The following is a 17,013-nucleotide window of genomic DNA, read 5'->3' as shown; positions in this document are numbered from 1 at the left end:
CTGATGTCTGGAGAACTTGAATACTACTTCTTCCCTCTGATGGATCTAGAGAAGGTCTTCCCTCGTTTAGCGGGTCTAGATCCTCTAGAGGAAGAAGCTCTGGCAGGAGGGACTCCTCGAAAGGGCTCCTGCCTAACTGGAGTCTCTCTCTTGGTTTTAGCCTGGAAAGAAGTGCGAGGCTTCCTGGTAGACTGGGCTAGCATGTCCTGTGTAGCCTTAGCTGAAAGGGCACTAGAAACATCCTGAATGATCTTCTTAGGGAAGAGTTGAGGAGAGAGCTGAGAATACAGGAGAGAGGCTCTCTGAGCATGAGATACTGATTTCGTCAGGAACGAACAGTAAACAGATCTTTTCTTGATTAATCCCGCTCCGAAAAGGGAAGCTACTTCACTCGATCCATCTCTCACTGCCTTATCCATACACGTGAGAACACTGATAAGATCCTCAGGTGAAAGCGAATCCGGGGTCTGCGTCTTCTTGGCCAAAACGCCCAAAGACCAGTCTAGGAAGTTAAATACTTCTAGGACTCGGAACATTCCCTTCAACAGGTGGTCAGCTCATTCCGTCCCCCCAATGTCGTCTTAGCAGACACGAGGTAAAGCGTCGAGAGGAATCCACCAGTGAAGAGAAGTCCGAGTCTGCCGAGGAGGGAAGAATGAGGCCCAAGGGTTTTCCCAATTCATACCAGAATCCTAGCTTTCCAGTTAGCTTAGAAGGAGGGAAAGAGAACACAGTCTTCCCTTTCTCTTCCTTCGAAAGAAGCTACTCACCAAAACCTCTAAGCGCCTTCTTCATAGAGATTGCAGGCTTCATCCTGACATAGGATGAAACCTTCGAAGTTTTCGAGGTCGAAAATAACGATAGAGGCGAAGGCGGGGCGACAGGAGAAAGGGCGTCTCCGAATTCCTGAAGTAACCGGTCCGTCAAACGCTTGTATGAGGAAACAGAGGAATCTTTAGGAATTTCTTCTTCCGAGGGATCCTGTTCTTCTTCCGCCGAAGATCCTTCACGATCCTTACGAGGATAGGCGGTCTTGTCTCAGCCGAGAGTCCTCCTTGAAGAACGTCTGGAAGAACTCCGACATCTAACCGGGGAAGTCATAACTTCGTTGAGAGTCTGCCCTGAAAAACAAACTCCGTCTTGTCAGGATGAGGGCGTACTCTAGGCTCTTGGCGCCTAATGAACACAGGGCGAAAATCTGGCGAAGAGTGCCTACTAGGCGAATGCGTCTATCAGGCTCCTGGCGCCTGTCTAAAGGAGAGCGGCTGCCAGGCGAAGAACGCCTGCCATGCGAGAAGCGCCTATCAGGCTCTTGGCGCCTGCTGCGAGGAGAGCAAATCTCTGGCGACGAGCGCCTACCAGGAGAGAAGCGTCTGACAGATTCCCGGCGCCTAACTCGAGGAGAGCGAAAATCGGGAGAAGAGCGCATGGTAGGAGAAGAGCGTCTACCAGGCTCTTGGCGTCTGCTAAGCGAAGGGCGTCTGGTCACAGGAGAGCGGAAGCCTGAAGGTGAGCGGCTACCAGGAGAAAAACGCCTACCAGGCTCTTGGCGTCTGCCAGCGGGAGAGATCCTGTCTCGAGACGAGCGCCTGTCGGGAGAGGCTCGTCTACGGGAAGCATGCCCCTCGTCCGATGGAGAAACGATGTCCGCAGGAGAGCGCTGTCCGTTGAAGAGCGCCTCGTACTACGATCCAATCCTGGAGAGAGAGCGGTTACTGACGAATAGCGTAAACCTGGAGAAGAGCGCTTGGACTTCTTTACCGGGAGCGAGACGTCCTTCCTACGACGAGAAGTCACAATCAATGAGTCAGCCAGAGCCGTAATCTGCACCTGCAGACTAGCCAAAACACGCGTAGGAGATTTCCCAAAGTCCTTAACGGGAGACGCAGCTCGATCCTTACTAGGAGAGCGAAACTCCAAAGAAATCCTCGGTTTCTTCACATCCAATCCAAGATCTTCCGAAAAAACTTCGGGGCTGGAGGGGAGAGTGGAAGAAGCCTGCCAGGCTCTCTTCGACGGCCGAGAAGCTTCTGAGGGAGCTCCAACCACGCTTGGTCGAAGGAGAAGGCGAAGACGAGAAGCAATGCGTAAGACTTCTCTCTTGGCGCGATCCAAGGTAGCCTGGGAGCGAACATCAGGCGCTACCGAGGGGACGCCTACCCGGTGGGATTCTCCCTAACCTTCCTGCAGCTTTCGACTTTCCTCCTCCACTGGGTCTGGGAGTCTGGAAGAGGTCTAGGCCTAGAAGCATTAGGGAGCCGATCAGACGCACCCTCCACTGCACTGGGATCACTGCACAAATCACTATCACTCTTACCTTCTAGCACTTTAATTTTCAACTCCATGCTGCGAATAGTGGCTCTCATAGTGTCCACCTCCGAAGGCGCATCTTCGGGTTCGATGCCGGGAGCAGGGGCTGAAACTGGAAAAGGCGCTACGTCTACAACAGGGTTATCAACTTCAAACTCGCTAGCGTGAGACCTACTAGAACTCCTAGATGAAGCTTTCCTAACCTTGTCCTTCTCAAGCTTTCTTACATAAGAAGAAAGCGCCTTCCATTCTTCTTCATTCAATTTACCACATTCACTACAAGGGTTAATAAATGAGCAGTCATTCCCCCTACACCTCATGCATACTGTGTGAGGGTCTACCGCAGCTTTCGGTAGCCTCACCTTACAATCGCTAACAGAACAAACTCTGAACATAGTTGATTTCTTAATCTCTAAATCAGACATAATGAAATCCCAAGAACAATCAATAGAATAATCAAAAACCGGTCCACAAATCGCAAATGCCAAGCCAAAGAGCAGGTACTTCACCAAAAGTCCGATGAAACAATCCAGGGCGTTAACGAGTAAGAATCCAAAATCGAGAGGTATCGACAACAGATGTAGTTGACACCGGCGACAGAAAAAATATGACTGAAAAGGGGGATTGGTTCATACACCTGCCACCCAGCGGCGGGTAAGGTAGATCACCTGACCTACCTGTCGCGTTTGCCGCGAGTTTTGAATTCTGTCGTGACGTCAGAGACGTAAGCTAAGTATATATCTAGCAGGAAAGTTCATGTACAAAACAATCAAATGCAATAGTAATATAAAAAAGAAAGAAAAAAAGGCTTTCTTGTGCCATTGTTTGGAGCGCTGAGTGAAACAATAGAGAAGGGAGGAGAAGGAAGATAGGGGTCTGGTTCCTACTGACTTACCAGCTGCTCTGGGATGATTATTCACCCATTTCTTTCACTTACACTATTTCCGCAAATCACTTCTTTTTGTTACAGTAAAATACCTATCTAGTGACAATTGCTTTTTATGATTTTTCACCACTGTAAAAGTAACTCAGCTTCATAATAAATACACTGGCGCGTTTGGCTTCTACTGTCTTCGAATTTTTGTTTAAACAACTTCCTTGTGAAAAGTTATTGAAACTCTTTCCTTTTCTCGCATTCTTTACTTATTACTTATTTGTTTGCAAAATCCACATATTTATTTTAGATTCTGCCATTTGCCAATAGTAGTAAGTTGATGTATTGTGGCATAATTAGTAATCTCTTTCATGCACTTAAGATCAAAATGTAAATGGGTCAACAAATGTCTCTCTCTCTCTCTCTCTCTCTCTCTCTCTCTCTCTCTCTCTCTCTCTCTCTCTCTCTCTCTCTCTCTCTCTCTCTCTCTCTCTCTCTCTCTCTCTGACACAGTTGGACACACACTATTGATTCCTTTGATTATCCTTGTAAAATGTGAATAAAATTCATTTTATCAACCTTTGCCTACTGTGACCATTTCAGTTTCCTTAAGGGTTCCTGTCTCTCCTCCTTCCGTCCCCCAGCCAGCTGTGCACCATTTTCACCAAACAATTTATAAATCATACAAGGAAACAAAATTTGTCCAAAATTTTCTTCATATAACATACAATTTTTTTTACTTTACACTCTTAATTTAACTTTTGAACAGATTAATAATAGAAAAAAATATGGAAAGGGGGATGTTATGGGTTGCCTGGAACAAATTATTTAGATTCCCTTTATTTCTTATGGGGATATTTGTTTCATATTTCAAACAAATTGTATTTCGAACAGCCTTCTGGAGCTGATTTAAGTTCGACGTCTGAGGTACTAATGTAAATTGTATTTTTTCCCATTATACAAACCTGAGGTCCTTTACACATTAGGCCCACCTCATGCCACCCCTCAATCTGAAATCTGGGCCGAATTATATAACTGTAAGAGAAGCTCAAAGCTAGAGCTGACAAATATATCAAGTTAAATGTGACAGGTGGGGGAGTGTTGTTGATTAGCAGGTCAGTGATTTTTACTTAACTCTCTCTCTCGTCTCAACTTCCTCTCTCGTCTCTCTCTCTCTCTCTCTCTCTCTCTCTCTCTCTCTCTCTCTCTCTCTCTCTCTCTCTCTCTCTCATTCGTAGTTGGTGGTAGATAGTTTTAAATTGATCAAATTTTACCTTTACCATCTAGAACTGTAAATGCGCCATACCAAAACATAGATACATAAGTAAGAGTTGTATTAGTCCAAATAAAAAGCATAGATTGTTCATGAAAAGGTATTTCAGAACAAAGAGAAAGAGACAGAATAAAGAATTTCTTGAACAAAGAGAAAGAGACAGAATAGAGAATTTCTCAAAACAGGTTGAGAAAACTTCTAACACTTGGAAAGAGGAAAGAAGATAGAAATAATTTGTATGTAGCCTCACACACTCCTATAGTTTTACCAACCATTTACATATTTCTTTTTTTACGGGTAATGGTTAAGCTAATTTTTTAATGAAATTACAGTAACTTTAATTTCTTGCAAAAGTTAGCATAATATTTAGGGAGCATGATTATGGTCATATTAAGGGGTTCAAACTCTAGAAGTAAGCATTTATTAGCATTTTTAGAGAGAGTGCCAAACTTATGCAAAAATTCCCCTTGCTGGGAGGCGGGGTCTGGGACTTAACCTAGTGTAAGTTCGGTTTATTACTCTACATGACTAAATGTTTTGAGCCATAATATGTTCATGTATTCCACCTCCTGTCAGTGTGGATTCAGTTATGTAATTACTGGGTAAGTTACTTATATAAAATGGCAATTTTATAATATACGTAATAATGTTTTATACTGACCCTGTACAGGCAGTTCTCGGTTAAAGGGGGGGTGTTTGCATTTGACGGCTTGATGGTAAATGAAAATCGCCGATAACCGGTGAATGGTGCATCTGTTAGGTATGTATCGGCACCATAACTCTATTATCGGCACCAATAACTGGAAATCAGTGCATTATGGTGCTGAAAATCGCTGGATTTCAGCATTAGACAAGCTCCATAAAATCGGATCGCTGATAACCGACTCCGCCAATAACCAGGGGGACTGGCATAAACAGAATGAGCTTGTTTACTAAGTAGTTCTTGGTAAAGGCTGTATCCAGTTAACGCAGGGTTGGGGATTCTGCTCCGATGGCTTAATGATAGACTAAAATCACCAATAACCAGATGTTGCTGCTTTTAACCAGTTAATGGCACCTGCAGTTAATGGCACCTCTGTTAGGTAAGTATCGGCACCAATACTCCATTATCGGCACTGTATCCAGCAATTACCCACAAATTTTTTCATTCAAGCTGCCATGCAAGAGGAAACTAATAGTTGTATAATTACTGGGTAAGTATGTACATACAGGCAGTCCCCGGTTATGAGCAGCCTCGGTTATCGATGATCCGGTTTTATGGGGCTTGTTTAGCGCCGAAAAGATTTTTGAACAGTGCCGAAATGTGCCAATGAGTATTGGCTCTGATACATACCTAACAGAGGTGCCATTAACTGTTTATTGCTAAAATCACCTATTTTGGTTATCTACGCTTTTCGCTTATCATCAACCCATCAATAACCAGGAACTGCTTGTATGTATAAAACTCTTTTATTATAAAAATGGCATTTTTGCCTAGATGGTAGTCAAGTAGTAAACATTTTTATTTTTCTGTCACTTTAGTTTTAATTTCTCTTCAGTTTTAGTCCAGATGAAGAATTATCAACCAAATTTACCAAGGCAGATTTAGTCTTTGTCTCATTGTCAAAGAGGGTATAGTTTAAAGAAATTCTTATATTAAAAACACAGTCTTATATTAAAAACAAAGGTTGATGTAGCTTTTATATGAGGAAGATCCTTTGGTTTTGCATCATCACTGAGTGGCACGTGGAAGTTTGTAGTGAGGTGAATTTCAGATTCTTTTTATACTGTACTCGTGTAAGTAGGGAAATACTCGGTTGGATAGTCTCTTTCTAAAAGAATGGATAACAGTCAAATTCTTAGGAAAATATTATAGTGGACGCCTACTTATTTATGGTTCGGCAATTGCGGATTTTGTTTTTTGCAGATTTTTGTGTGTGAATTTTTTCAATAAACCGTGGAAAATTCAGTAATTCACAGACTTTTTTGGCGAAACAAATTCACTGATTACTGTATGTTCAGGTTATTGTTGTTACTAAAATAAACTTATTTAGTCACAAAATAACAAAAATAGGCAGTTTTAAGCATTTTCAGAAAGGTATTTGGTACCATCAAGCCAAAATTTGATTGTTCCATAAAATGTCAGACCCATATTTGGCAAGTATCAAAAATCTTCTGATGTACTTTCTGGTATTTTACTGACATAGCATTACAGATCTGGTTTTTGAGAGTGTTTATAGTGGTTATGGCCAATTTAAGTATAATAAAGAGCTGGCCAGACAATTTTTTAAATATTTATTTTTATTTTTAAGGATGTGTGCCATACTTTTTTAGGGTGGTAGTTAGTAGAGAAGTTCTCAGACAATGTGAAAAACATTTTTAATATTGCAATCCAGCACATTTATCAAAAACACAGTAATGTTTACCATATATACTCACATATCTTGCTACTTTTGAACCTAATTTTGGAGCTAGTTTTAAGGGGGTTGCATCATACATGAGATATGAGATTAGTGTGTGTAATATTCAGATACTAGTATCATTTGATAAAATACAAACATAATGAATATGCGTTTTTTCCATGGATCTTTTAAAAAGTTATGCTTTACTTCACTGCATCCAAAAATATTGTATGTATTATCATGTCACTATTGTATTATATAAAATACAAAAATAGCAATCAATGTTTTGGTTTCGAAATCAGCTGAAGACGATTGCGAGGTAAGGTTATTTTGCTGTATTGAAGTCAAATTAGAACGATTTTTTTGCTTCTTGTTAGTGTAAATGAATCTCAAGATACTCTATTGATACAGACAAGGTTATCTTACGTTATACGGAGTGTTTTCAAGCCAAAATATCCCTTGAATTGGTATCGTTTTGAATGAAATTTAGAATTGTTTTCGTTAGTAAATGGAGCTGAGGGCATGTTTATTGCATAAAAAAGGTCAACAGATTTCGTTTGATATTTTTACTCTATTTCATCAGAATACTAAGAGCTTTACATATTTATCTTTTATCGGAGTGAACACAGTAAAATGTGTTCTTTCATGCCAAATAGTTTTGATTAAAACAAATTTCTCTCAAATTTTGTTTACGTTCGAGTTTAATGGTGCCATACCGAGGTTTCCATGTTGTTGATGCACAATAATAGTCGTTAGCAGATGAACATTCTTCGTCAGCTTCAGCTACAACTAGCAGCTTAAATTTAGCAGTAGTATATGCCCTTGCAGATCTTTTATCCATAGCAAATGAGGATATAGTAATGTAAAATTATATCAGTCCTATTCTTTTTAGCGTCATTTGTAACACAACTAAGGCAATTTTTCACTATCGTACAATGGTTGAAATCTAAGCAAACCGCTGTAGTATCAGATTCAGTTGTTCATAGCAAATCAGCTGTTTCTGGCTGTATGCATTTACACAAGTATAACATTACTGACAATACTTTTAGCTGTCTCTTTTACTCTTTTTATCTTAACTAGAAGATGGGATAGATAATGAGATGGAGGAGAAGGGGTTAGGTTAACTAGAAAATGGGATAGATAAACAGGAGGAGAAGGGGTTAGCCTTTTGTAATTTGGTCTAAAAAATTCAACTTGCATGTTACATGAGATACATGATCAAATCATAATTTTAGTGTGAAAATTTGGGGGTCGCATGATATGCAAGATCACGTGTTACACAAGTATATACGGTACATACTTCAACTCACTGTCAGTTCATCTTCTGACACATCAATTTTATATGTATTTATGCAGCAAAAGACACTCTTAGTCCCATTTTTTGCATGTTCAGTCTCAATTAAAGGTCTGTTCCAGTTACAAACTTTTCAGTAGACTCCATTTCCTCATACAAACTTCTGTCTATATTGGAGTTTACGTTGTGCTTACCCTTTAATACATCACTGTTTGTAAAAAAAATATGATATTGCTGTAAATTAGGTGAACTCCTGTGACGGTATTTTATAGTAATAGTACAGACTAGTTTTCACTAGAGAATTTGTTGTATTGTAGATCACATCTTGGTACCAACTGAATTGCAAGTTAAGAACTTGGTTTAGTGTAGGCATGTTGCCTTGTGTTTACTTGGGTTTAGATTTGTGTAGTGTGCAAAATCCTATCTTGATGTACATTCTGTTATTGTATTGGATATTTGAGAGTATATTGTGCTTGTAATATGAACTTTGGATTTATATTTGAATATGAGACTCTTCTTATTAAAAAAATTGTATTTTGACAGACCACCAAATTTAGTAAAGCGGCACTAGAGGAGTGAATGGCATTATTTTACCTGTGTCAAGGTTAGTTTGACTAATGAATAACAGACACTAATAGAAATACAAATATATCACTTTTTATTTTACAGATGCTGCTCAAACGGATGCCAAGAAAGTTGAAGGTAATTTTGCTTTATATTTGAATTTTTTGAAACAGTTTTGGATTTTTATATTGTAATCTGCAGAAGGATAAGAAAAATAAATTTTAATTTTGTCCTCTTGTAATTTATTTGGCAGTAGCAGATACCTCAACGTCTAATGGCATTCAGGGTGCTGTTGGTGGCATTATTGATGAAGATACAAAGGGTGATGAAACCCCTGATAGTGATGGTTTTATTGACTTGGACACTGATGACTGCTCTGACACAGCCTCCATTAGTAGTGGTGCTTCAACTGGGTCTATAGGTGAGTTCATATCTGAATGTTCTGTCATGCCAAGAATCTTTTTTCAGGACAGTATAATTAACCTATTGTGATTCTGGCTGTTGCATGCTTTTGCTTTTTTGTGCTCATGTAAATTTGTGTACATATTCCTCCTCCTAGTACTACTTGAGTTGACAGAGTTTTGTGTCTTTTTGCTGAATAGTATTTTTATGGAAATTTTGTCTGCTGTTGATCTTTTTACTTTAGTCAGGAAAAGGGTTAGACAGTAATTGTGTTTATTAGTGTATATTAACTAGTATACATACCTTGTTTGTGAGAAAGGTTCTCTAAATATATATAAAAAAGGAATGCATTTTTCCTCAATTTTATTTATCACCCTGAGAGGTACCCTTCTTATTATATGCTTTGTGTGATTGGAGTGTTGCAAATTGATACAGTTTCTATATGTTCTATTTTCTTTCTTTGTCATGGGCCATATTTTAATTATTTTAACCAGACCACTTGAGCTTCAAATAAATCTTTCATTTTCCTTGTGTGTGTGTGTGTGTGTGTGTGTGTGTGGTAAGCAAATAAGTTTAGCACCAAGTTTCTTATGTAAGCCACCAGGTTTGAAGGAAACAAGAAAAAGGAAATGATAAAGGGAAAGTAGAATAAAAGCACCCCATGAAGGAAGGAATAGACCTACCTCTAGAAAGTTGAAGCGTTTTAAAATCAAAGAAAGCAACAGCTTAAAGAGAGAATTTATGCAACAGCTTAAAGAGAGAATTTATGAAAAGAATAATTGGCTAATTCATATGAACCTGGGGTTTGTGTTCCTTTGATTTGGCCAGGGTGTAGTGGGAATATCGAGTCCATTATCCTCATCATTAAAGGGTTTCCCTTGGCTATATCTGTCCACATCCGCCAGCCTATATTCAAATGCTCACTGTAGGCTTGCAGTGCCGTCCCCTAACAGAAATACTAAGAACGACTTAGCTAATCACCTCATTCTGTTTTCTGCTGTGTTCGACTAAACATCAAGTGCTTACAGCAGCTTGTTCTTATTTTCTGGTTGTATCACCAGATTTTGGTGGTAATAAAAACATTGCCAATGGTGGCCAAGAGAAAGGGTATTCAGTGCCAATAATCTAGCCTAGCTTAGGTTTTGAAAACCTTTAAATCTATGGCTAAAGCAGTAAATACGGCTTTAATATACTACTTTGCAAAGAAAAGCTATACAGTTGAACCTTTTAAAGTTGGCATTCTATGGTCTGGGAACTCCCCTGGTTGGCTTGATTTAGCCGCCATTAGTTTGTTGCGTGGCCAAAATTGTGTTGCCACATTTGTTTACAACTTCAAGACACCAAAAATTATGCCATATCTTTGTTTTAGTGAGACTAATTCTTAGTAATGAAAAGAAAATGTGTGAATTCTTAGTAATGAAAAGAAAATGTGTGAAGTCAAATATGTTTTTTATATTAACTTGAAAATAAATATATTTTTTTAAATATTCCACTTTAGAAGTCTCTACCAGTCAATCCTTTTAATCAAAACAATGAGACATTTGGCATGCACGAATTCCTTACCTTAGTATTCTTGAAACGCTTACATGTAATACAGTTTGATATTTTTTTATATACAACTGTGTAGTATTTACATATGTATTCAATATGTCACCCATGAGATCAGATGATACTAAAGGTAAGAAGTGCAAGCGTAAATCTTTATCAATGCTAGAAAATGCTTATCCCATTAGCAAATAGTTTAGTATCCACTTTCCTCAATAGATGGAGATGTGCTTTGTTTACGTTATGACGGCGACATTCAAATGCCCGTGATTGCTGAAATTTATTCATTTATTTTTTTTCTTCTCACTACCCTCTACAATAACAATAAAAATGAATGATGAAGAAACTAATAGCTATAATAAATCACTGACAAATAATGTGCAGATTCTGAGAAAAGTTTAGTACTGTATTGACTTGTATTTACTTACTAGTGGGCTAACTCGTGAATGTAGGCTAAATGTGTTATATAAGGTACACTGTATTAAAGAAAATTATACATTATGAATTTATAAAATGATAAAGTTAAAATATATGAGTAATAAAATGATAAAAAGTGTTGTCAGAACTTTGCCAAATTGTAGGCTGTGTTGGAAACTAGTTCTGTGTATAATATATGACAGAAAATTAATGCTATTAGTTGAAATAAAGAGAATGACACGTTTAATGACAAATTCGTTTAACGACTTTTCACTGGAACAGAACCCTGTCGTTAAACGAGAAGTACCGCACCTGTATCACACAACCACAAGAACGCATATTTCATAGCCTTCGAGCAGGATGGTGCCGGAAATAGTTTTATATTAACAAATAGTCCTTGGATGTTACACCATCCTTATAGGCAAAAACTTTTCCATTTATGATTTACCTACTGGGCTTAGGCTATGTGCAAGTCATTGTTGGTTTATAACTGCCATAAAGTAATTCTTGATGTTACATCACAATTACATTAGATATTGACGAGAACGTCACAGTTACCAAGGCCTTTATAAAACCCAAACTTAATGCTGGTAGCAGGTTATTATCTTCAGCAAATCTACAAAGATATTTAGTAGCTTCTCTAAAACCTTACATGAGATAGAAAAATGAAGTCAGCTTATATTCTGAGGGGTATGAGGATGGACCTAGTTCCTTAAGTAATGAAACAATGATTCCTTTTCTCCAAACAAATTATATATCAAGTCTGACTACCATTTAAAAAACAGTAATCTTAGAAGCAATAACATCAGCAATCTTTTTGGAAAAGAAGGACAATTTTCTGTTAGGGTTTATGCTGCCTTGATTGTCAAGCCCCAGAAGCAGTATTAACTTCTTTAAATCTAAAGACCAATAAACACAACTTAGGCTCTGGAGAGCATGACTGAGGCAACACCAAGGACTCACCACTCTGTTTGCTCAAAAAGACTTGAGCCAAAGGTTTAGTTCAGCTTTCTTTTTATTCAATATAGTACAGCAGTTCTGTCAGCTGCTGCTAGGGAAGAAATGCTAGAATGAGTTTCAAAGATTTCAGACTGGAGAGGAGACCACCACTTATGGTCATCATTGCTGCAGAGCAAGATCTTCACACCCTCATTATAAGTTCTCAGCTGTCTCATAGACAACCTGAGCTTGACCTCTAAGCTCGTTGAAATTATGCCACAAGAAGCCTGGTCAGTTTTGGTTCCATAGATTATAATAAGTGTCTTGTTTTTCATGGTAGCCAAGCTTTCATGCAGCATTAAACCACGGTTTATCTTTAAGACAGAATTTAAGGATTTCATAAGTAATTTTCCTCTCAATAATAGTGCTAAGATGATCATTTGAGGACTGAGCAGTATTTGAACTTCTATGATTATTGCTCCCCCTAAGCTCAATAAGATCATGGTGAATACCATCCCAAATGGCCTGGGATTTCAAGTATTGTATATACCTTTCTTGAAAATCTAACATCAGGAACAACTCCATCCATCTCCACATTAACCTTAATAAAGTTATGATCAGGTGAACCCACCAGAGAACCTATCCCACAAGAGATCCCTGTAACATCTGTGAATACTAGGTCAAGAAGGTTGCCAGATTGATGTGTGGGTTCATTTATTAACTGGTCACAACCACAAATAGTGGAAAAATCCAAAGCAGGAACACTGTGATTTATGTGGCAGTACTGAGCTCAGCCATTCCATGTGATGAACATTGTAATCACCATTAAAAATTAAATAAGCCTTGTAGTCATCTTCCTGAACTGCTGCCATTTTGGGAAGCAAGCAGCCATATATAGTCAACCAAAGGTATAAAAATTTATTAGTCTTTTACAGACTTGAACCACCTGTATCATGGCATCTGCACTCATACAGTAGCCCATGAGATGCAGAGAAACCCTCTTAAATATACAGAGCCATTACATGGGCCCTGATAGGGAACTAAACCTTCAGCCTTCACATAGTGCTGGAAACGTCACATACTTTTCAGACTTTTCAGCAGCATCTTTATTGGTACTAGCAACCTCTCCATGCTTCACCACACTGTGTATGCCACCTTTCTTGAATTTCTCAAATCGCCCATGACTGGCTTGACCTCTTGAGGACTACCTTAATCAACACTTGTTCCAAGGGTGGTTTTCAATAGATCAGCATGCAGATGTCTTGCCTTTTCACATACATAGTCTCAGTAACACTATCACTGGTTAACTCATTTATTAAATTAGCAGCAATATCTAACCTCTTCAGTTGTCTGAGATCTTTGTTTCGAAACAGATTTCACTGCCTTAACAACACTGGCTCCTTTGATGGCCACTTTATGTTTTGTTATAGAAGGAATTTTTGTTTTATCATACATGTTCCAGTTGGTCGTCTTTGTCAGTCTGTAAACTGGAGCAAACAACCATTAATGGAGCACATTTTTTTTTCTCACACAAAACATGTTATTCAAATTGTCCATGAAGTGGGGCATCCATTAACCAAGGTATGACTGTAATGAGCCGAAGGTGGCCAGAACACTCGGAGCTTTAGTGACATGCAAATGTACATTATTGGTTTACACAGATTTAATCAAACTACTAAACCCAGGTGCTCCATGATGAATTAATTAAAAGTATAAAATGCATGAGGCAGAGGAGAGTGGAAAGAACACATTTTATATCTTAACTTCAAAAAGGGAGAATCAGATAAAGTTGAATGATGATGATGATGATGATTATATATTTGGTAAGTTATTCTCAAGGTTTAAAAGCAGTTTCATTCAGAAAATGTATCTAAAGTTGCTCTCTTTACTTTCAGACTTTAATGTGGATCAAAGACAGAGGTGTTAGCCATCAGTTTTAAAAGCTATTATATTGGGGTCTCGAGAGAGAAATAGATAACTGATTTCCCACTCCAGTTAGTATTACACAAACCTGGTGACACTTGTCTTACCTCAATTATAGTTTTTTTTTTCAGTCACAATTGTTTAACTGCTTGATGTATCATATCCACTGCTTTTGGTAGTCCAGTAAATTTACAACCAGTTTTGAGTAAGTGTGAAAGATTCAGGTGCTTTTCTGTAGCTTCAGATTAGTGTTAATGTATTCCCACTAAGTATATTTTCACAATATTGAACTGGTATCAGTGAAATGAAGTCATTAGTTTCTTATGTTTCAGAGAATAGGCCACTGAACTTTTATCTAGAAATTTAGATATTATTATTATGGGTCCTTTTTGGTTCAGTCAATTCCATGGAATATTCATTAACCCAATTTCACTTACTGTTTGTCCAGCTAGTTACTTGACTGAATGAGAGCTAAGGTGTCACCCTTGTTATCTTCCTGCACATAGTATTTTGTAATATCAGAAAACTAGTTCCTGTTTCTGAAGGGCAGGAGCCGTATGAGCCATGCAGAATCTTTGTTTTCAGTTATTACATTGTGCCAATTTCTTGGGTCTTCCATGTTCTAATTTCATTTAGTACACCATCTTATTGTATCATGTCCTGAATCCTCTTCCTCAAGAGTTTTTTTTCATAGAAGCACTGGTAAAGGGTTATCTTCTTTACCCTTGGAGTGAAATTTCCTTCTATTGCATATGCTTTTTTTTTAATAATCTTTGAACAACTTTTTATCAAACAAAATCAGAACAGAGACAGGGTTTTATAGATAGCAATAGAGAAGAAATATTAAGAAGGAAGAAGTTGTGTCATGCAGTTGATTTTGAGAAGGCATTTGATAGGTAAAGTACTAAGTCTCACCTAAAGAATATTTTGAAAACTTCATAGCAAATAATAGTACTTTATGAAACATAGGATCTAGAGCTAAAACAATTGCAAATATATAAGAAGAATTTGATATAAATATTGGTGCCTATCAAAGAGGAGCTCATAGTTATTGTTTATCATATTACTGGATGAAGCTATGGAAAGGTGTAGAAAATGAACTTTATTGTTTACCATAGTATTGCAGAATGCTATAAAAGGTTAGAGAAAATGAAGACACTTAGGAATGCTTAAATATGGAAGAGTACACTGTAGGAGAAATTTGAAAATTATTGTATGGTAAACCAAGTTTATGGTGACTGAAAATAGAACAAAGTGAAATGTCTCATTTGGAAAACCTGCCATATTGTTACTGATAAGAGGTAAAGAAAAATCCCTGTGCTGAGTGACTGCTTGGATGTTGAGGGAGAGGTGAAAAGATAACTACCATACTGTCCTGTATATTGAGAAAAGAGCAGCAGCAGCTTGGATGTAGTACCAGTTAACAAAATTTGATAATGATTATGTAAGGCTTTTTTTTCATGCAGTAGAGTTTTGGGTTACAGAGAAACTTGAGATTTTATATATGTACTACTTACCAAGTAATTATATTACCCTTTCACTCGCTGGCAGCTTAAATTTTGACATTTGTGGTAATGCTAATTTGTGAAGGTAATTGGCCCCTCCCACTTTCAGGGTAAGGAAGGAACAACACAGCTGAGAGTCTTCAATAGTTTCCTGCCAGCTCTTGACTGAAGTTCAGTTGTGAGTGGTCAGCTTGATTTTGATATTAATAGACATTACCTTAATATAATTTATCTAGCCCTAAATCCCCAAAAAACGCACCAAAATTTACCACATTGACAACCCTGTTACCTCCTATTCTGTCCACCAGTTGGCAACACTGCCATTGACAGTTACAAAACCTTCCCTTGAAAATCAGTTGTTAACGAACGCCCGTGTTGTTTACATCACGGCCGCTCTTTATAAATTTCCTAAACCCTTTTGTGCCTTTAAAGCTCTCATTAATTGTTAATGCGACTTTATGATAATTACCACTCACGTATTACATCCACGAAATAGTAAATTAACTTTTATTTCTATTGTGGTATGTATATTACATATATTACGAATTTTTGCGCGACCCGGAATTACGCGACCTGTCCAACAGTCCAATGGATTGCCAAGATAATTCAATGCTTCCTTCTGCCAGCAACATCAGGAATTGCCCGGCTTGTGGGACAAGGATGAGTAGCAGGGAGTATGAGCCCCTTGACATTCGTAGCTTTTGTCTTGGACAGGTTTGTGACTTGACTTGTCGTTGTGACTTATGCAAGCCTTGGTCTAACGAAGACTTGACGACTATGAAACATCAAAGAATCTTGCAGCGTAACAGATTTATTAAGGAAAAAAAGAAATTGGTAGCTAGACCTGTATCTAATGATTTCCTTGATTTGTGCGCTCATGGTTCTGGCTCTTCGGTATCGGTATCGTGTGATTCCGATTCCGAATTAATTGATGCTTTGCCACCTGTACAACCGGTAAATAGTGAAGTCGTTTCTGATGTTGATTCAAAGTTTTTGGCGATGGAAACTAGTTGGAAACAAAAGTTTGAAAAATTACAGCTTAGTTTAGATAGAGATATTTCAGCCAAGTTTAACAAGCTGTCAGAGAATTTTGAATAAGCTTTTACCAGAATGTCTAACACTTTTAGATTCATTTTCAGCTCCTCGTCAGGTACCTGTCGACAGCACCATGGGTAACGGTGCGACAGATACCCCAGCTTGTGAACCCCGTCGTGGCGAAGGCCTAGGGGTTATCTGGTCCGGGCAGGTGCCTGACGATTCTTTACCCAATGTGTCCCCTGTTAGTCCCGTAACAGTGCTAAAGGGCGCTTATTTAGAAGAAGGGGGGAGGGTTATTAGTGTTAGACCTAAGATAGCTAGTCGTCAGGATCTTACTTCAGGGGAAGTTTCTCAGTTAGGATCTGACGATGGTGATGATGACGTGGATTCGTGTGATATTGATGTTTCTTTAAACGGCGATCATGATGTCGAGTTCAAGAAACTTTTTGATTTGATTTTGAGTTTTCTTCCTCAGGTGAGGCCTAAAGAGCAGAAGCAGCCTCTGCCTCATTGTATTACAGAAGGGATTTTTCTTGACGGTCCTTCCC

The 17,013-nt window shown here is 38.4% G+C and overlaps 1 protein-coding gene across 1 annotated transcript in view; it reads left to right on the top strand.

Annotated features, from left to right (window-relative positions):
• The window catches only part of LOC135216469 ((E3-independent) E2 ubiquitin-conjugating enzyme-like), a 561,446-nt gene that overhangs the window by 268,621 nt on the left and 275,812 nt on the right, over positions 1 to 17,013 (top strand). The window contains 2 exon segments of the mRNA XM_064251838.1: positions 8,802 to 8,834; positions 8,950 to 9,117. Coding sequence (XP_064107908.1) covers positions 8,802 to 8,834; positions 8,950 to 9,117 — 201 coding nt within the window.

The sequence above is a fragment of the Macrobrachium nipponense genome, chromosome 6 (assembly GCF_015104395.2).
Source record: "Macrobrachium nipponense isolate FS-2020 chromosome 6, ASM1510439v2, whole genome shotgun sequence".
In the NCBI taxonomy this organism is placed as follows: Eukaryota; Metazoa; Arthropoda; class Malacostraca; order Decapoda; family Palaemonidae; genus Macrobrachium; species Macrobrachium nipponense.
This window is presented reverse-complemented; position numbering and strand designations above follow the sequence as displayed.